Source organism: Equus quagga, chromosome 14 (assembly GCF_021613505.1).
Source record: "Equus quagga isolate Etosha38 chromosome 14, UCLA_HA_Equagga_1.0, whole genome shotgun sequence".
In the NCBI taxonomy this organism is placed as follows: Eukaryota; Metazoa; Chordata; class Mammalia; order Perissodactyla; family Equidae; genus Equus; species Equus quagga.
The window spans coordinates 30,802,330-30,823,186 of NC_060280.1; the positions used below are offsets into that span (position 1 = coordinate 30,802,330).

At 35.1% G+C, this 20,857-nt stretch overlaps 1 protein-coding gene across 11 annotated transcripts in view; it reads left to right on the forward strand.

Annotated features, from left to right (window-relative positions):
* Positions 1 to 20,857, forward strand: part of EMSY (EMSY transcriptional repressor, BRCA2 interacting) — a 97,097-nt gene that overhangs the window by 54,117 nt on the left and 22,123 nt on the right. For all 11 annotated transcript variants that reach the window (XM_046685785.1, XM_046685779.1, XM_046685783.1 and 8 more), the window contains 5 exons: positions 6,184 to 6,333; positions 8,734 to 8,904; positions 14,405 to 14,541; positions 17,014 to 17,187; positions 19,041 to 19,239. In XM_046685785.1, coding sequence (XP_046541741.1) covers positions 6,184 to 6,333; positions 8,734 to 8,904; positions 14,405 to 14,541; positions 17,014 to 17,187; positions 19,041 to 19,239 — 831 coding nt within the window. The remainder of the gene's footprint in view (positions 1 to 6,183; positions 6,334 to 8,733; positions 8,905 to 14,404; positions 14,542 to 17,013; positions 17,188 to 19,040; positions 19,240 to 20,857) is intronic.

The following is a 20,857-nucleotide window of genomic DNA, read 5'->3' on the forward strand; positions in this document are numbered from 1 at the left end:
TTGTTATTCTCTGACTTTTTGATTCTAGCCATCCTAGTTGTGTAAAGTGGCATTTCATTGTGGTTTTGACTTGCATTTCTCTGATAACTAATGATGAGCATCTTTTCATGTGCTTATTGGCCCTTTATATAGCTTCTTTGGAGCAATGCCTGTTTATATCCTTTGCCCACTTTTTAGTTGGGTTATTTGTCTTTCTGTCATTGAGTTTTAAGAGGTTTTTAATTAATATATATATTTGAGATATTAAACCCTTATCAGATATATGATTTGCAAATATTTTCTCCCATTCTGTGGGTTGTCTTTTCACTTTCTTGATGATATCCTTCAAAGCACAAAAATTTTTAATTTTGATGATGTCCAATGTATTTTTTCTTTTGTTGCTCATGCTTCTGATGTCATATTTAAGAATCTTGCCAAATCCCAGGTCATAAAGATTTATCCCTGATTTTTTCCTAAGAGTTTGATAGTTTCCCTGGGTCTTTGATCCATCTTGAGCTAATTTTGTTATGATGTGATTCAAGAATCCCACTTCATCCTTTCGCATATGGCTATCCAGTAGTCCCAATACCATTTGTTAAAAAGACTGTCTGCCCCCAATTCAATGATCTTGGCCCCCTGGGTGGAAATCAGTTGACCGTATGTATAGGTTTATTTCTAGACTTTCAATTCTATTCCATTAATTTATGTCTATCCATGTGCCACTACCACACTGTTTTGACTACCATTGGTTTGTAGTAAGCTTTGAAATCAGAAAGTGTGAGTACTCCTTTTTTGTTCTTCTTTTTTTTTAAAGATTGTTTTGGCTATACTAGGTCCCTTGCAATTCCATATGAAATTTAGAATCAGCTTGTCAATTTCTACAGAGAAGTAATCTGAGATTCTGACAGGAAATGCATTGAATCTGTAGATCAATGGAGCAGTATTACCATCTTAACAATGTTAAGTCTTCTGATCCATGAACATGGGATGTTTTGCCATTTATTTAAATCTTCTTTAATTTCTTTCAACAATGTTGTGTGATTTTCAGAGCATAAATTTTACATTTCTTTTGTTAAATTTATTCCTAAATATTTTATTCTTTTTGAAGTTTTTGTAAATGGAATTGTTAATTTGGGGGGGGGGTTGTTCGTTGCTAATGTATAGAAATGCAACTGAATTTTGTATTGATTTTGTATCCTGCAACTTTGCTGAACTTGTTTTTTAGTTCTGATAGTTTCAAATTCCTTAGGATTTTCTATGTAAAAGATACATTATTTGCAAATAGAGATAATTTCTTCTGTTATAATCTAGATGCCTGTATTGCTTTTTCTTTGCTTATTTCCCTGACTAGAAGCTCTAGTAGGGCCAGCCCGGTAGCGCACCGGTTAAGTGTGCACATTCCACTTCAGCGCCCCGGGGTTCACCGGTTCAGACCCCGGGTGCAGACATGGCACTGCTTGGCAAGCCATGCTGTGATAGGCGCCCCACATACAAAGTGAAGGAAGACGGGCACGGATGTTAGCTCAGGGCCAGTCTTCCTCAGCAAAAGGAGGAGGATTGGCAGCAGATGTTAGCTCAGGGCTAATTTTCCTCAAAAAAAAAAAAAAGCTCTAGTAAAATGTTGAATATAACTGGCAAGAGAAGACATCATTATTTTGTTATTTGTTCTTTCTGTTCATGAAACTTCCATTAATGCTTGTTTTGTAATGCGATGTGCTAGCAACAGATTCTCTCCATTTTTGTTTTTCTGGCAAAGACTTTGTTTCCCCTGTTGTTTTGAAAGATTCTTGCTTGACAGTTTTTTGGGTTTTTTTGAGCACTTTGAATAGATTATCCTACTGCCTGCTGGCCTTCATTGTTTCCACTGTGAAGTCAGTTGTTAATCTCAGTGCAGTTCCCTTGTAAGTGATGTCGCTTTTCTCTTGCTGCTTTCAAGATTTTCTCCTTGTCTTCAACTTTTAGCATTTTTAGTATGATGTGTCTGTTTGTGCATCACTGTGTTCATCCTATTTGGAGTTTGTTGAGCTTCCTGGATGTGTAAGTTATTGCTTTTCAATAAATTTGAGACATTTCAGCCGTTATTTCTTTGAATATTTCTTCTTTATTCTGTTTCTTCCTTTCGGTAGTTCCAGTACAAGTGTGTTGGTGCACTTAATGGTGTTCCACATTTCTCTGAAGCTCTGTTCATTTTTCTTCATTCTTTTTTCTCTCCATTCTTTGGCTTGCATAATCTCTATTAATCTATTTTCAAATTTGCTAATTCTTTCTTCTGCCAGTTTGAAAGCCAATCTACTTTTGAGCCCCTCTAGTGAATTTGCTATTTCAGTTATTATACTTTTCAACTCCAGATTTTCCATTTAGTTCTTTTTTGTAATTCCTATTGCTTTATTAATATTCTCGATTTGATGCAGCTTTGTCACCATACCCTTTTACTTCTATAATCATGTTTTCCTTTAGTTCTGTAAACATATTTGTGATAGCTACCTTGAAGTTGTTTTTGTTTGTTTTTTTGCTGAGAAGGGTTAGCCCTGAGCTAACATCTGCTGCCAATCTTCTTCTTTTTTGCTTGAGGAAGATTAGCCCTGAGCCAACATCTGTGCCAGTCTCCCTCTATTTTGTATGTGGATCGCCACAACAGCGTGGCTGCCGATGAGTGGTGTAGGTCCACTCCCAGTAACCGAAACCAGAATGCCAAAGTGGAGCGGGCTGAATTTAACCACTAGGCCACTGGGGCTGGCCCAACAGATTTGATTTGAATTATCTTTAGAGGGGCCGTTTGAAGAGATAATCTGATAGTTAATTCTATTTAGATTTCTTTTTTGTTAAACCTGACATCTGATTGCTCTCACAGGCAGTTTCTGTTGCCTCCTTTTTTCCCAGTGTTTGGGTCATATTTTCCTGTTTACATGCCTTCTAATGTTTTGGTTGGAAACTGCACATTTTTGGTGTTTATATTGATATTTTAGATATTTGATATTAGATATTGTACTTGGGTACTGGTCTTCCCCTGGCCCCCCCTACCCCCGATTTGTTGTTGTTATTTGCTTGGTTATTTGTTTTTTAGTTACTAGATCAATTATTTTAGCAGTTAAATCTCTGATGTTGTTCCTCAGGGAGGTACAGCTCTGGGTATGCCCACAGTCATTCTGAGATGACAGTGATGTTGGTATGGCTCTCTTCCTCTTCTTCCCTGACCACACCCAGCCATTAAAACTCTAATAACTGATTTCTCTATTGTTTTCAACAATGCCCTGGAGCATAAATTGCTCTACAAACCAAATTTTGGCTTCTTTGAAGTAATAGTTTCAGAAGTCTATTTTTGATATTCGTTCTGACCACAGGAGAGTTCTTCTCAGCTTCCCTATTCCTCAGTTCTCTCCTGCAAACTATCTGGCTATATTCTAGAATATGTCTTTGTTAAACCATGAATCGCCTTCCAGTTGCTTTTCATCACATCCTCCATTATTCTTGACAGTGCCCTTAGGCTTGAACTTCATGCTCTCTGACAAATGAAGTCAGTCGCTTTCCAAAGAGCTTAGGAGCTATCTGTTCTATGACCTGTTTCTACTCTCACGCAGCTCTGGAGCTCTCGGGCTAGGGTCAGTGGCAAGCTTCTTTCTGAATGACTCCTCAGCTCCAGGAGCTGAGCACTCAGTGAAGGTATGAGTGGGAGGATGAGCAGCCACGTGAGATCCTCCAGATTTGCTTGTCTTGGTGGTGGAGCCACTGCCTCACAAACCAGGGCAATGTTGATCAAAACCTCAGTATTCTCAGCAGTGCCATGCCCAAGGTAGAGCCTTTGTTCCATAAATTGGGGCCTGGGCAGAAGAAGGGAGCCCCCACGTCTTGATTGCACTTTTCTGGGACTTAGCCTTAGCAAAAGGTACATAGGGGCAGGATGAGATAAGCTGAAGTCCTACTGCTCCTCAGAAGAAAGCCCTCCATCTGGGAGCTGGAGTAAGAGGAAGCCCTGTGTTCTTGATTGCAGCAGTCCGAAGAGAAGTCTTTGCCTTACTTGGGGGGAAGGAGGTATGGGTCTTAGTTTAAATACTGCAGATCTTGCCTTTTTTTTTTTTTTTTTTAAGGAAGATTAGCCCTGAGCTAACATCTGTGGCCAATCTTCCTCAGCAAAGGGGAATATTGGCCCTGAGCTAATGTCCCTGCCCATCTTCCTCTACTTTATATGTGGGATGCCTGCCACAGCATGGCTTGATAAGCAAACCCCAGGCCGCTGAAACAGAGCACACGAACTTAACAGCTATGTCACCAGGCTGGCCCCAGATCTTGTCTTTCTTACCAAACTTTTCTACATATTCTTGAATAGATGTTTCTTAATTTTCCTTGGGACTATTTCCAGAGTTTTTTATTGGTTGTTCTTTTATCATTTTCACCATTCTCATTGGGTCGGTGGATTAGCAGAGCTCCTCATGCTCTCTTGTCAAAACAGGTCTCTGGATGGTTTTTGTTTGTTTTTAATTGAGATATAATTGACATATAACATTGTATTAGTTTTAGGTATACAACATAATGATTTGATATATGTATATATTAGATGATTATTACCCCAATAAGTTTAGTTAACATTCATTACCACACAGTTACAAAAATTTTTTTTCTTGTGATGAGAACTTTTAAGAGAAATGGTTTAAAATATGTTGGAATTGTCTTCTTTTTAAAGGATTATAGAACTGTCCTGTGAAACTATCTGGGCTGCTGTTTTTTGGCAAAGGGGGAGGAGCTCTTAAAAATTTGTTTTGACAAAATTTGTCTCTTTAGGTAGGTCTCTTTTCTGAGGTCAATTTCGATAAAAAGTATTTTTCTAGAAAATGATCTATTTGATCCAGATTTTCAACTTATTTGCATATGACTGAGCAAAGTAGTTTCTTATGATTCCCTTAATTTTTTTCTCTTTCTGTAGTTATTTCTTTGGGGGCTTCTTTTTGCGTGCCTTAAGCATTATTGTAATTCATTAATGAGATAATAGTAGAAATCATTTTCCCCTACAACTTCACTATTTATGATTTATTATAATCAGAATTTCTTAATTTCTACAATAATACTTTTATTCAATCTTGCTATGTATTAGGTACTTTACAATTTTGATTTATTTAATCTTCACAATAGCCCTTCTAGGTATATACTAACAGTATGTTTATTTTATGAATGAGAAAGCTGAGTTATAGAGATCAAATAATTTGCCTAATTATACCTGGATGTCATATTTTTAACTTATTTGTTGACTACAAGAAATTTAAGATTATTTAAGGCTATTAAATATATTTGTTTGTTTTCTAATGTCTTAACCTAAATCACCATCCAAAAAAGTAATAAAATTTTAAGTTGTCTATGGCAATATATTCTATCCCATGAATTATTTCAGTGAAGTTAATGGTGGAAAAAGTTTTACCAAAAATTTCCTTACTCAGTTAATAATTATGAGTACTTAAATTTAAAGTTAGCATGAGAGATTTCTTTTAAATGGGGTTTTTACATTTGGAAAGTCAATGTACCAATTATAACATTTAAATAAAATTTTTGAAAAATGTAAAAAAACTTCATAACATCACTACCCTAACATTTTTATTTTATTTTTACATATTGCCTTCAAATTCTTATCCACCTGCATATTTCATGTAGCTGCAATAATAATGTATCCTTTATTTTGTATTGACAAAGTGAGCTGTTAAAAATACTTTTTTAAAAAGTCACTTTAGAAATAAACGTTCAAAAAGAAAATGTTCTTGCTCTTTATAGTTCTCACCAGCCTTTATAATTTAAGAGGTTAGAGAAATCTTTCGTGTAGTTGGGAATATATAAAAGCTACATTAACTTTTGTTTTTGACTTCTTATTCTAATCCTCTCATCCCAAGTATTTGCATGGAACAGATTATTTGTCTATAAAAGTTCAGGTCAGTGGCTAATTTGGTTTGAAAGCTCTTATATCACATGATCTTAGACAAAAGATTGGGTTTTTCTAAGAACTTGTTAATAGCTTCTGTAGTGTTTTAATTGTATTCCTAAATGAGAGAAATTAGGAAAGATAGGAATTTAAGGAATAAAAATTTAGAGTTTCATCAATATGGAAAAAAGCTGCTCTTTAAGGAGGACTGAGTAAATGTGTGTAACTACTGCCCTCTTGGGTTGGTATAAGGCACATGTTTTTAAAAATAATTTGTACTGAGATTTATCTTTCTTCTTTTAAAGGTGTTAAAATCATCACACAACAAGTTCAACCAAGTAAAATCTTACCCAAACCAGTAACAGCAACTCTGCCCACCAGTAGCAATTCCCCTATTATGGTGGTTAGCAGTAATGGTGCAATTATGACAACTAAACTGGTAACCACTCCTACTGGTAAGTTTTCTTGAGCATGAGTCTGTTCATTCATCATATATTCATTGAGTAATTTCTCTGACCAGCAGTGTACTTGACAGTGGAGATACAGAGATTAATGAGACAATTCTTCAAAGAGGCCTTTCTTGACGTCCCCCGCCCCCCCAACTGAAATTAGCCCTCTTTCATTGTTATCACAGTCCTCTGTTCTTTTCCTTTATAGCATGTACTACAATTTCTAATTATTTAGCTACTTGTTTGTTGATTTGTTGAATGTTGTTTACCTTATTAGACCATGAGCTCCATGAGGATAAAGGACCATGTCTGTTTTATTCACCATATATATGCACAGCTAGTCGGGTTTTGTTGTATGAATGAAAATATAGTCCCAGCCCACAAGGATCTCACTCTGATTAGGTTGAGAGTGTGTTACATTACAGTATAGTAATAAGCATTACTCAGACTGAGGGACGCACAAGATGCCATTTTGCCCAGATGTGAGAGCAACCAGGCTATCTTCAAGGAAGTGACGCTTTAGAACATTTTAAATAGTACCACCCTCTGTGACCTTGAGCTGGTTACTTAATCCTTCTAAATCTTTTACCTTGTCATTTAATTGGGATAATAATACCTATACCATAAAGTTATCGTAAGTATTAAATGAAATCAGGTATGTAAAGTGCCCAGCAGAGAGCTCAATAGCTATTGCTACTAATTAAAATTAGAATTAGCCATTAGCATTATTTTAAATTTGTATAACTCTTACCAAACTTATTAAAGAGGGTCAGTATTTAGATGATAGACTCTAAATAGTGAAAAATGATACCTGTTTCAAGTTTACAAGCTATTGTCTATTGTCCAGTATGTAAAGGTCTGTATAAACATTACACTTAATCTCCCTTGGGCTTTAGTATCTCCATTTTCAGTGACAAAACAGAGACGTTGAGCAGGTTGCCCAAGGTCACACTGCCAATAAAAGAACTGGGATTTGAACTCAGATTAAACTGTGTGCATTCACATTATTTTGCAACCATCCAGAACTTTTTCATCTTCACAATCTGAAACTCTGTACCCACCAGACAGTAACTCTCCATTCCCAACTTCCCCCAGTCCCTGGCAATCACCATTCTACTTTCTGTCTCTATGCAAAGCCTGTGCTTTTAAAACACTGTTATTCTTGTATTAAATCTATCATACTTCCCCCAAAACTTTCCTCCATTTGGTACAAAGGTAGTAGTAAAAAGTAATAATGTATCTATGCTTATGTATTTATATTAAGGTGTGTTTCTATTTTTAAAACAAAAGCTTAAGTTGAATTTTTCAGTTTAATTCGGTTGATTCAAACTGTGTATCTTTATAGTGTATTTACTTTGCAGTAGATTTTTTTCTGATTCAGCTGTATTTGTAACCAATTTAAACTAATGCTACTTAATGTTCTTCCCCTCCTCCCTTTTTTGGGTAGTGATTATATTTTAAAACAGTGAATAACTTGCTAAAAGCATTTTTGGGGGTAGGGAGTTGTTGAAAATTGTTATCAGTGACCTCTGAATCTAATGATCATGAAAATTTTTTTTTCAGTTGAAGAAGGTGTTATCTTAGTCATATTCATTCTCCCCAAGAGTAGTAATTCTTAGTTTAGGAATAATATTTCTGAGTTACCAGATTTGTAGGAAACTACAATAGGCTCATCTGGTTAGTTTTTAATTCCTGTTTGGGAAAAGAAAAACGTTCTAGAAATACTGGGGAAGAGTGTAAAATCCTTTGAGAGACATAAGGAAAAATAACGGGTCAGTTAAAGTTGAGGAAATATGTAAATAGTGAACTTTTTAGGCTACAGAGAAATATTCCTGGCAACTCTTGGCAGCTTCAACTTTAATCTCTAGTAAAATGATGGAATGACTCTTTAAAAGATGGAAATATATTTAGAGGGTAGCAGAGTACAAAACAGTAAAAGTTTATAAAACTTCAGGCAAACAATACTGCGTTATTTGCTGAGTGCTGACATTGGGTTTGGCACTGAGATAGCATAAAACAGATGCAGAAACCTTAAAATCTATAACAGAAATATCTAAAATGCTCTGGCAGGACAGATGATTAAATTTAAGTTTCTTTTGGCATAAAACTAGTAGAAGAAGGGTAGTAGAAGAAGGGAACAGAGTTATACTTTTTCTTGGGGTTAGTAATTTGATGCAACACATCACAAAATTTTATGTGTAAAATTAATTCAAACTGACTTGGCTGTAGTTCTTGCTATATGCATTGAAAACTGGCTGTAAATTGTTACTTAATGTCTTGACACCTTGAAATTCCATTTTCAAGTTAGGCAATGTAGATTACATTGAATTATAGTTAAACTGTATAAATTGTCATTCTTATGTAAGTAATGACAAGTTTTTCTTTTTGGCTTTTCCCTTTTTATAGGCACACAGGCAACCTATACCCGGCCAACAGTGAGCCCATCCATAGGTCGGATGGCTGCAACCCCTGGAGCTGCAACCTATGTGAAAACTACCAGTGGTAGCATCATTACAGTAGTACCCAAATCATTAGCTACCTTGGGGGGCAAGATAATTAGCAGTAATATAGTTTCTGGTAGGTATATACAAAATATGTTAAAGGTATAGGTGACCAGTAAGAGGAAAAAAACATTTCACTTTTGAAGGATTCTGTTCGATCTCAATTTTCTTCTTAGAAATCTAGAGCTTTGTTTTTAGCCCTGACATGTAGTAATCAAGTATAGTTTTTCAGTTCTGGTATTAAATCTTCACATATTAAGCTTTTGATAGTTTTAACATAGAAAGAACATTTAGTTGCTTTTAATCAGAATGGAAAGATTATGGTTTACATTTGCATAGAGATTTTTCATTTACAAAATATTCTCCCATTTGTCAATCCATTCAGACATCATAACTCTAAAATAGTTGGTATAATCCTCAGTTTCCAGACACAGACAGATTTAAGTTTGGAGAGATGAAATCAACCTAAGACCACAGAAGCTAGATAGTGGCAGAATTAGTATTTATTCATCCAAATATATCTGAGGGACTATATCTCATAATTTCAATTACTAATGTCACTTTAGCTTATTAAAAATAAAAATACTTGAATATATTTATTTGCTTTTCACCATTTATATTGACTGTTTACTTTTTAAAAATACTTTACTTGGCTAGTGAAGGCTAGTATTTATCGGTATTTTAGAACCCTACCTAATTTTTATTGGCACATTAATTCCTGCAGTATTTGGATTGTGGACCCTGAAGTGGAATGTTAACATCACATCCGTTTTCGTTGATTATTATTTTTTAATTAAAATGATGTAAATAATCTCTGATCAGGCAAGCCCTGTGGACTTTGTCTACTATTTTTGTAGACTAGCCGTATTTTGTATGCCCCAGGTGAGTTGTTCTAACATTTTAAAGTGAAAGGATTGAAGTTCCTGGCAGTAATATGATGTTGCTGATAACTCAGGGAGTGAAAAAAAACAAAGCAGGGCATGGTATTGGCATAAAGCTCTATATTTAAAGCTGCTAATTTTGGCTCTACTTTTAAATGTAAGTGAGAAAATCCAACATTTGCCAAATGAGGAGGGTGAAACCAGTAGGGAAAGAATCATCATACTCCAGCTTTTAAGAGGATATTTTAAATAACACAGTTAAAACTCAAATTATAATTTATTACCTGACAATATCTTTAAATAGTAAAGAGCAGATACTAAAACATTTTTCAAAAAGTCATCGTGTTTTTCATTTGTACGTAGTTTTTTATGACCATAAGAGTTTTTCTTTACTTATATATGAATTCATAATACCAATAGCTTGAAAGATTGTCTAGATGTCGCGAGGTCTCTGTTTTCAGAGCTTATTTATGATTTAGTTGCTTTGTACCAGGGTAGAGCAATACCAGCAAGCACGTTTTCCTAGAATCAAAGAGGTGGTGAGATATATACCCTACACATGTATGCATTTTATCCACCTTTGTATTTAAATATAAAGCAACTCATGATTAGTTGCTGTTTCAAGTGTCTGGATGTAAATGAGAAGAGTTCTTAAACTTTTCCAGCACTGTAAGGTATACTTGACACACAGCTGAAACAACTTTATTCAGAATTGCAGGGAGTTCATTTTGTCTCTACCTCTGCTTCACTGTTTGACACTTTTATTCTAAAGAAATTGTCTCATTTCCGACTGCTGTAAACTGATCTTTATGTTACATGTCAATATATTTTATAAGGACAGTTCTCTTAGAATATCTCCATGATACTGGGATTATAGGTTAGTTTATTAGTTTTCACAGTAGTTTCACTGGTTGTCTATTCACAGTAAACTGGTAAGCCTGGTTGGATAAATTTAAACAGTTTTCTGCCTTCATGCATGATCAGATGCTGGATTCTAGAGTCTGTGCCCCCTGCCCTCAACAAAAAAGAAATACTTTTCTTAAAGTACACTCAAGCATCTAGCTCCAAGAATAAGGCTTTAAAAAAGAAAAAATCCCTCATTGTGGGGAATTTGGAAAATACAGAAAGGTACAAAGAAAATTAAAAATTTATAATTTTCACCATCCAGAGAAATATGTTAAAATTTAAGTGTAATATTTCCATTTAGTCCTTTTTCTATTAATTTTTTTGATAAATGTGTGTATATATTTTTTAAAATTAAGTTGAGATTTAATCTAATCAGTTATCCTTTTTTCATATGATAATATTATTTCCCATTCCACTAAATATATTTTGAAACCTCCCCTGACCCCACTTAATGGCTACGCAGTGTTCCCTCATATGATGTACCATGATTTAGCCATTTTCTCATTGTTGAATGTTTTAGGTTGCTTAGAATTTTTTTGTCGTTATAAATAATCCTGTGATGAACATCATTATACATAAATTATGTGAAGTTCTTCCTTCATATAATATCCTAGAAGGCAAGTTCATGCTTCCAGAGTGCTTTCTAGAAAGGTCAGGTTTTTCTTTTTATTAGAGTAAGCAATTAAATGGAAGGCCTGACTGTTTTTGCAGTTATTTAACTCAGTCGAACAGAACTATCAGGTATGTAAATTTTTTTGTGAGCTTCATTGAGGATTGGTTAAAGAATCATGCCTGTTTATATAAGCAGAAGATTGGCTCCACCAGAGATGAACTGATTGTCTTGCCTCTAAGGACATGAGAACCTGTGACAATGGCAAGACTTGATTTTGATTCTCTTGATCTTAGTACAGTGTCCAGGCAAGGAGCTAGTGTTTATATATTTTTCATTCATTCATTCGCTCATTCTTTGAGCAAAGCAATGTAAAACATTACCCAAAAGACCAGGATTGTCAGAGTGATTTAAGAATCTGTGAATAGTAAAATCTAGGCCAGTAAATTTGCATTCTTTAAGCCTCCCTGCCATGATGCTCAGACTTTTATGGGCATCTTATTTTTAAATAGGAATCTCTGAAATGCATCAGTATCATAGCCCATGATCCAAATGTGATTCACAGTTATTTGCACCCATTGTATCTTGACTCTTTGTAAGTAAAGACTGTATATAGAGGTGGGTTCTTTGCTATGGTATAAAGCAGACACTGGGCTGGTTGCTGTGATACCTAGGGATGTACATGTGCTGCATTCTCTGCCCTAAAGAATGCTAAACAAATGGACTTGTATATCTTCTCTTCTAACATGAGAACTATAGACTGAATACTATGGAAGCACAGAGGAAGACCTTTTTAAAAAGATGAGTAATATGTCTTTCTTCAATATAACATAGGTATCACCTGAGATACAGAAACATTCTCACTGGAATTTTAGACTTTTATAATTTGCTGATTCTCGTCATAAATTGTATTCTATTTTAATATAATGCTGTACTTACTTTTCCTCATGCTATGCCTTTTTCTTCTGTTTTCTAACAGTCCCCCCTCCCCAATTTTGTTAAGCTGATAAACTTGGTTTGCACCTGTCTCGTAAATTGACACACGTCTGTCATGGAAATGATTAGACATTTTCGTAGATATAATTCACTTGTTAAGCAAGTTTTGTCCAAAAAGTAGTCCTAGAGTTAAAGCATAGTTTACATTTTCTTGAGGTAGTTTTTAATGTTTACTTTCTAAAAACACTTTTTTATTAACCAAATATTTGGTGAGGCTGCATTATCAAAGGAGGCATCATAATCGCATATGAGGGTTTGGAGTTAATTAAGAGTTAAAGTTGATTTTTGTTTTTGTGGCTCTTAACAGCTCACTATTCAGGGACTAAAGGTAAAGTGGAAAAACATTTAGAAGCTGTTCTATAGATAAAAGTGCTTTTTTATGTAACCTGAGTGTGTTACCATGGGCTAGTGAGACGTTAGATGACGGCAGATATAAAGATATTTTAACAAGATTGCCAAAAACTGACATATAATTAGAATATTCTTATTCTTAGTACAATCTTATTTCTAAAACTCTAGTAAGAAATGCTAAGATTTTCCAGTAGAAAATAATAGAATTTTAATTTTTCTTCTTGAGAATATATTAATCCTGTTTTTAATGAGTAGCTGTTTTGTGCTTAGTCATCTGATAAATGATATGCAAGCCTATAAAAGAAAAATGACTTGCCTGTTTTCGTAGACAGAGGAAATTACAGGCACAAAAGTAGCATTGAGATTGGTATCCTCAAGCACCAGTGTGGAAACCAGCACACTGAAGGAGAGGTATCTGGATAATCCTCAAAATTAAAGTCTGACGGAACCTGGAAAGCTAAGCAGAGGAGTTTGGGTTTTGTGTGGTTGGTAATAGGAAGCCGTATAGTAAAGAAGTTACTTGTTAGACTAGAGTTCATGGTGTGTATTGTGGAGTAGGAACAAATAAGATAAAATTGGTAGATTAAGGGCCAGATCATAAAGGATTTTGAAACTCAAGAGGGGAAGTTAGAACTAGGGGATTACTATAGGGATTAGGAAGTTACAACAGAGATTAGGAAGGTTTTTGACCAGTTTCACATGTTCTGGGTTCTTGACATGATGAAATTAGTTTTTTTAGGATGTTTGATGTGACAGAGACCATCAGAGCTATTTGTATGATAGAGGAACTTGAAATAGAAAATATGGGAAGCCAGAAAAGATGAGGGTCTGTCTGTTGAGTTGACATGGGTAAAATTTTGAAAGAAGACATAGGTTGGTGACAAATTGAGTTCATTCACATACTCATTGAACAACTATTACTGAGTAATTGCCATATACTATGTGCTAAGCACTGAGGAATCAGTGACATGAAAAGATACAGTGTGGAGCTCAAGGGGCTTTCATTTTGTTGGGGATACAGAGAGTGAAGAGAAGGCGAGAATCAGAGATTTGCATAAGGATTTCCAAGTTGGACAATTAGAAGAATATAAGGTATAAATTTGATAGGTAGGTAGATTTGATAGGTAGAAGAGAAGCACATTGTGGAGGGATGTGGGAAAGAGGGTGAGATAATATGTTTGAATCAATAGATAATGGATCTACTAAGTAGATCTCAATGGTTGAAAATATAAATTTATAAATTAGAGTGTCACCTCAGACTGCCCCGAGTGCTGCAAGTCACCAGAGTGCACGTTTAATCTGTGAGTGAGTGTTTGTTTTGTCTTTTTTGATCACAGACAAAAATACATGGCTTATTTATTTTCATACATTTTCTCCAGAGTGTAGTGTTATATGAATTTTGATAAGTATTTACCTCTTTCTTATGTTCTTTTTTTGAAGAGTTTCACCATACCACTAGTCACATAGATATAATACTGGGTTTAGGGGAAATACTTGTCATGGAATCGAGATTCTGATTTGTTCCAATTAAGTAGTCAGGAGAAAAATATTGATGGGGAAACTAATAGTGATATTTTTAGATTCTCAGTTTGCTGTGTAGGTCCTCAGGTTCCAGAAAGATGACTGCTGCAAGATTCAATTCTTCTTAATGTTCTCTCATTCTGGGACAACTTGTAATTTACGATTCCAGGCCTTCATTTTCATCCTCATGACAGCCTTCACGTCATCTAGGGATGACTGACTACATGTATTAACTGTGTACAACATAAACAGATATAACCAAATATCACTAGTCCTTAACTCAGGCCTCCTTTTCTCCCCCCTTCTCTAAGGAACGACTACCAAAATCACTACAATCCCAATGACTTCCAAGCCCAATGTGATTGTTGTGCAAAAGACTACAGGAAAAGGAACGACCATTCAAGGCCTCCCGGGCAAAAACGTTGTCACAACATTGCTAAATGCTGGAGTAAGTAAGAGCTTGAACTGCAGACTCAGCAATCCGTTGAGGATTTTAAAGACCAGCTATCCAAATATTTGCCTAAGGACTTCCTAACCCCGTAATGGCCAGAATGGCTTGGTTTACCACTACTGTGATGTAATAACTGTAAAAACACCACCTATTGATGCCATTTTTCACAGTAATTTCTAAAACATGTTTTTCATAGCTAGGTTGCTTATGAGCATGGTTTAGATGTTTGGCTTGGTCCAGATGACGGATGCCACTGCCTTACCTACAGGAAGATCTCTGTTAGAGGACAGTTTTATTCCTGCTTATGGCCAGTAGATACCAACGTAGTATTTGGCTAAGGCTGAGCAAAGAGAAATATTTGGGAGTAAGACTAAATTAAGTGATAGGGATTTGTTACTTTTCAGTTTTATCTCTTTGAGCTAGTAAAAAAAATAACAGATTCATTTATAGTTCTGAAGGCAGTTGTTAAGAGGTTTGGAGTTAGACAAACCTGGTTTTTGTCTCTCAGTATAGTAGTTGTTTGACTTTGGCTTATTCAACTTCTCTCATCTGTAATTTCTTCATTTGTACTTTGAGGAGGATGATCTCTACCAGTGAGTTTGTTCAGTAACTGGTAGCTCTTTTGAAAGTGCTTAAGACAGTGCCTGGCACATAGGAAGTCCTCAACAAATGGTTTTACTCTTATTGTCATTGTTCTTGGTAATTAATTATTTAGGCTTAGTAATGTCCCTACTTTGCTAGAAAAAAGAATGCTATACTGCATTGTAGTAGATCTCTAGTGGCTTCATAGGCATCATAGTCTTTACAATGTTGGTAGGGCTCCAGCATTAGATTTTTTTCATACGTTGGAAAACATAGATTGTTCCTAGCCTGAGTTTACATAGTAAGCCAAAAGTAAAGCCAGGATTAGAATTCAGATTTTCAGAACCCTTTAAAGTCTGGTTTGTAATTTTATAGAACTTGATAAATAAGAGAGGATACCATATACCCTAGGTCCTATGGTCACATAAATCTCAGAGTCACAAGTGAATACTAGCTGCTAGATATATATCTAGTAGCAATAGTTTGACACAGGAAGTGATAGTAAAACAAGCAGATCACAGTATAACACCATCCTCTTCACCACATATGTACATGCACCTGTACTCACAACTTGGTCACCTGTGCCTGCTCACACACATGCATTAGAAGAGCTTTTTCAAAAAATACCCTGCTAGTTGGTTTTGATCAGCGTTGAATGGGTCATTAAAGTTGGATACGGCCCACCCAGCTATTTAATAGATAGACATGCCCACTTGCAAACTAGCAGCTCTTCGCAAATGAACTTGAGCTATTTCCAGAAATGCTGCTGTGAAGAGTGTTTAACTGTATTAAAATAAGTAATCACGTGATGGCAGACACTTCATGTTTTCCTTAGATGATTACAGCAGGTAGTTAAACTTGTGATTTTTGTCATCATATTCAGCTCTAAATTCATAGAGTGATTACCTTTTTGCCAGCTCACCTGGGTTCTTGTTTTTACTGGCTGCTAAGTTTAAATGGCCACACATTTAGATCATAATGACTAAAAATTAAGAAAAACTGATAAGGTGAAAAATTTCAGATCCTTTCTTAATTTTATGGATTTTAATTTTTTTAATTCTAACAATTTAGTAAAATCACTGTATTTTCATTTAATTTAGTTAAGCTCAGGTATTGACTCTATAAATGACCACAGAATAGTGCTTAAGAAAAAGCAGATGAAAATGGAGAAAATGGTGAAAAGTTAATGGGCTTAAGTTATCTAGTTAATAGACTAAAGTGATATTAGTAACATACTAGTAGTAAAATGTGGGAAATGTCCTAAATTTTTCCTTCATAATTTCCCTTGTAACCTCAGAAGGAATGTTAATATTTCTGCTGATTTCATCTCTTGCCCATACTTTTTCACATAGATATTCTGCTGTATATTCTTAGAATTTCATATTTGGGGAACTTAGGAAGTTTATTTTGAAAGTACACATTTAGCTATTGGTATAATGCACATTAGTTTTTTTTTTATTACATAAATGTTTATTTCAGATAAATTAGAAAATAAAGATGAATGTAGGCAAGCAAGACCTACAATACCAACTCTTAGAGATAATTATTCTTAACATTTTAGTATATATTCTTCCACAATTTTCTGACTATTTTAATATGTGTATTCTATGAATGGGACAGAATAATAAATGTTCTTATGTAAGGTAATTTTTAAAAATTCACTCATCAGGAAATAATGTCTTCTTTGGACAGAAAGTTGGTCAGATGTCTCCTGCGATCATTTCAACTAAGTCTAGGATTTTTGATACTTGATCATTGTACTTTGTGTATAATTTACAGTCCTTTCCTGTCACCCTGGGAAAATCTTTCTGTGATTTTTTTAGTAAAAGGGTAGTTTTTATCATTTAAATGCATATAAATCTCATATATTTGCTGACTTCAATTTAGGGAGAAAAGACTATTCAGACGGTGCCAACAGGAGCAAAGCCAGCTATTATCACTGCTACAAGACCTATCACCAAAATGATTGTAACTCAACCAAAAGGAATAGGTTCCACAGTACAACCAGCAGCTAAAATCATCCCAACAAAAATTGTTTATGGGCAGCAAGGGAAAACACAGGTATGCAATAAGATATGGTGATTTTTCTTGATTCTGGTATATTTCACATTCCTAAAATTCCAAGGTAGAAATTTGAATGAAAAGATCAGTAATGTTTAAAAAATCAGATTGTTGGGGCTGGCCCCGTGGCCGAGTGGTTAAGTTCACATGCACCGATGCAGGCGGCCCAGTGTTTCGTTGGTTCGAATCCTGGGTGTGGACATGGCACTGCTCATCAAACCACGCTGAGGCAGTGTCCCACATGCCACAACTAGAAGGACCCACAACAGAGAATATACAACTATGTACTTGGGGGCTTTGGGGAGAAAAAGGAAAAGAATAAAATCTTTAAAAAAAAATCAGATTGTTAAAAGTTATGACTGAATATATCATCTATTTTCAAAACATGTGTTTCTTTTTTCAGTACTTCTTTTTTTGATATCTAAATATTTGTGTCATATCATGAGCAAAGATTAGGGAAAAGAATCACCTTGGAATAAAATTTGCTGAAGGTATATATTGTTACTTGAGAAGTAGATGGTTGAAGGAGGGTGGTAGTTATTCAGAATCTCTCAGAGGAAAATATTTATTTTTTATAAGCTAATATGGCTTTTGACAGCACTTTATTTACTTATAAAATTTGTTTTACTTGAAACCTAAATAATGGAGAAGCTAGAGGTCTGTTCATTTTTCAACCAATAGAAGATAAGGGAACTTTTCTGGAAATTTGCCTGGGACAGTGAGGCTCAGGATTCATCTTGTGTTGCTATCTTATTGTTTATTTGCAGGTGCTTTAACTTCTTTTCTAAGAATATGGTTGAGAAATGCTATCCTAGAATTTTTGTAAAAGATATTAATTTACCTCTAAACTGATAATTTGCCTTTAGAAACAGTTCCCTCAGAATCACAGCTAAATAGTTTATATATCTAAACAAATAAGTTTTGTGATTGGAAATAAGTCCAAATTGCCTTAAGTTTCAACTGTAACAATTTCATTTGCTCCATTATCTAAGTCATAGTATAACCTATGTTTTCATTCTTGAATTCTTGGAAATGGGTGACTAATATAAGAGTCTGAAAAGGTTTAGAATCTTGATGGGGAGAAATAAAAAATAAATGTGATGAGTTAACATTTTTATTCTGTGCACCCAATTGAAGTCACCTCCTAGAGTCCAAATTTTGAAGTGGAATGGTTCAGTTTGAAAATTTTTTCCCATTTCACTTGTTTTTGTATCTATGGTTTTGACCTGCTGGGAGTTGATCTACCACATATTCCATATTGCTTCTAATAGTTATGTAAATCACTATTCCTCTGGGGATTTATTCAAAGATGACTTAGGTCCCAAGCAAGTTTACTTTGTGCAATTATGTCAATTAGGAATTTCATCTGGTTACTAATGAAAAGAAACCCAAACAACAGTAGCTTAAACAAATTAGGGTTTGATTTTTATTATGTTACTTAATGTTTAGAGGGAGGAAATCCTGGACTGTTATTTTGTGGCTCAGAAATTCCACTAGGAATCTAGACTTCTTGTGTCTTTCTTTTCTGCCATCCTTAGCTCATGGCTATCATGCTACTGTATAGCCTACAGGTTGTAAAATGACTCCTGAAGTCAAAAACAGGAGCAAAGGCTCTTAGCAGAATCATGGCTGTTGCAATCTGGCATGTACCACTTTAAACATTGTATGTGGCTTGACTATAATTTATTCATAGATTAAATTAATCTTTGATGAACAATGCTATGCCCAAAGCATAATAAACATACAGAATGCTGTTTTCCATGTCAGGAAAATATTAGTTTATGACCTAGAAGTTTAGCATTTTAAATAGTGCTCTAAAATTTAAACTGGGTCTATTTCTGCTTTTCTTCTAGGTTCTTATTAAACCCAAACCAGTGACGTTTCAAGCCACAGTTGTTAGTGAGCAAACAAGGCAGCTGGTCACAGAAACATTACAGCAAGCATCCAGGGTGGCAGAGGCTGGTAATTCATCTATTCAGGAGGGAAAAGAAGAAGCGCAGAGTTACACAGATAGTAGTTCCTCTTCTACGGAGTCCTCCCAAAGTTCCCAAGGTAAGGTCCATTTGACTTCTGATTTATGTAATTACTGCTGACAATAGTGCCCTAGTTCCAAAGTAGTTGTGTCTAGGGATTTCAGACAAATGTGTGCTTTGATTTGTCACTCCTTTTGGTTTTGTTTTCTTTTGTTTGATATGTAAGCAGTGAGCTGAAGTTTTGCTTTTGGTAAGGCTTCCCATTCCTTTTCTGCATGGCATATATTCATCAAGTAATTGGTAACTTGAGATGATGATTTTGACAGAGAGGTATTAGCAAACTGGATAGAGCTGTGATCCACCCTGTTTGCTTTGGGTAAGTAGTAGAAGTATGCAAAAAAGTGAATACACTGTTTGCTCGTTGTTGCTGAACCTTGAGAAAGAACCAAGGTAGGCTATAAGTGGGTTGCCCATACATTGCAGTTTGCATGGGAGAAGGCCTGGTTTACGTCTCTTCTAGCATAGTTGTTAATATTATTCCCTTTCACTCTCAAAGGTGTGCCAGTTTAGATGATAATTTTATGATTGTCCTAATTATAAGGAAGGAGCTATGAAGTCAGACACCATAGTAGGGAAGCTCTTTGTCCTCAGTGCTGTGTTAATTATGTTGTTCTTCTAGGAAGCCTCTTGAAATAAACTCATGATCGTAAACTTTGAGACCTTCTACAAATCTTGTACTCCTGTGTATCAGTTAGCTTAACCACCTTTACTGTCAGGTGGTATATTTATGTCTATCCTTATACACTCTGATCCATCTAAGCAAAGCTGTTTATCTTCCCTTGATCATTTCTCACTCACTCCATTTCTTCTCTTTACCTCTCCATTCTTCTCTCTGGAGTGCTTTCATAGCACCTTCACTTTTCTAATACAGATTCTTCATATTGTGTAAACATTTATTATTTTAACTCTTCAGAGGAGTCTTCCCAGATTAGTCTTACATGGTTCAAATTGCTGATTACTCAGGTAATTCAATTGGACATTTATTAGTTTATGCTATGTACTAAGCATTGTACTAGACCCTAGAAAGATTGAGTAAAATACAGTTCTTGCCCTGTAGGAGCTTAAAATCCAAAAGAGGGGATTAAAAAAAAAAATACATGTTCTACTTTAGTGTAAGAATTGTATTAGTAATAAACAGAAAAATGCCAAAGACTGAAAGTTCACACTCCAGTGAGAAGACGATGAGAAAGCTTCACAAAGGATGCGGCATTTGAAATGGTTGAAAACTCATCAATTAAAAGTAAATATAAATTTTGATTTTAACAGAAAAACAATATGGTGCTCATTTTAGAAAGTGGATCGTTTTCTTCAGCATATTATCAATGATGGTAGTATTTTCTGAATCACTTTGCTTAGATTCACTTTATCATTCTATATTGATTATGGATCAGTTTATGTGCTAGTTACAGTGGAGTGATGCTTATTCTCTTATTTCTTTTGGAGTTACTGATTTGATATTTATAGATTCCGTTGTTAGTTCAAGACATCAGCTGCTTTTCCTCTTATTTTTGTCTGCAGTTTCTTGAATAATACTAGCCTTTTTCCCTTCTTGAAAAATATTTTCACAGTTGTTGTTATTGCTGTCAAGTTGATTCAGACTCCTAGCAACCGTGTATACAGTAGTATGGAACCCTGTC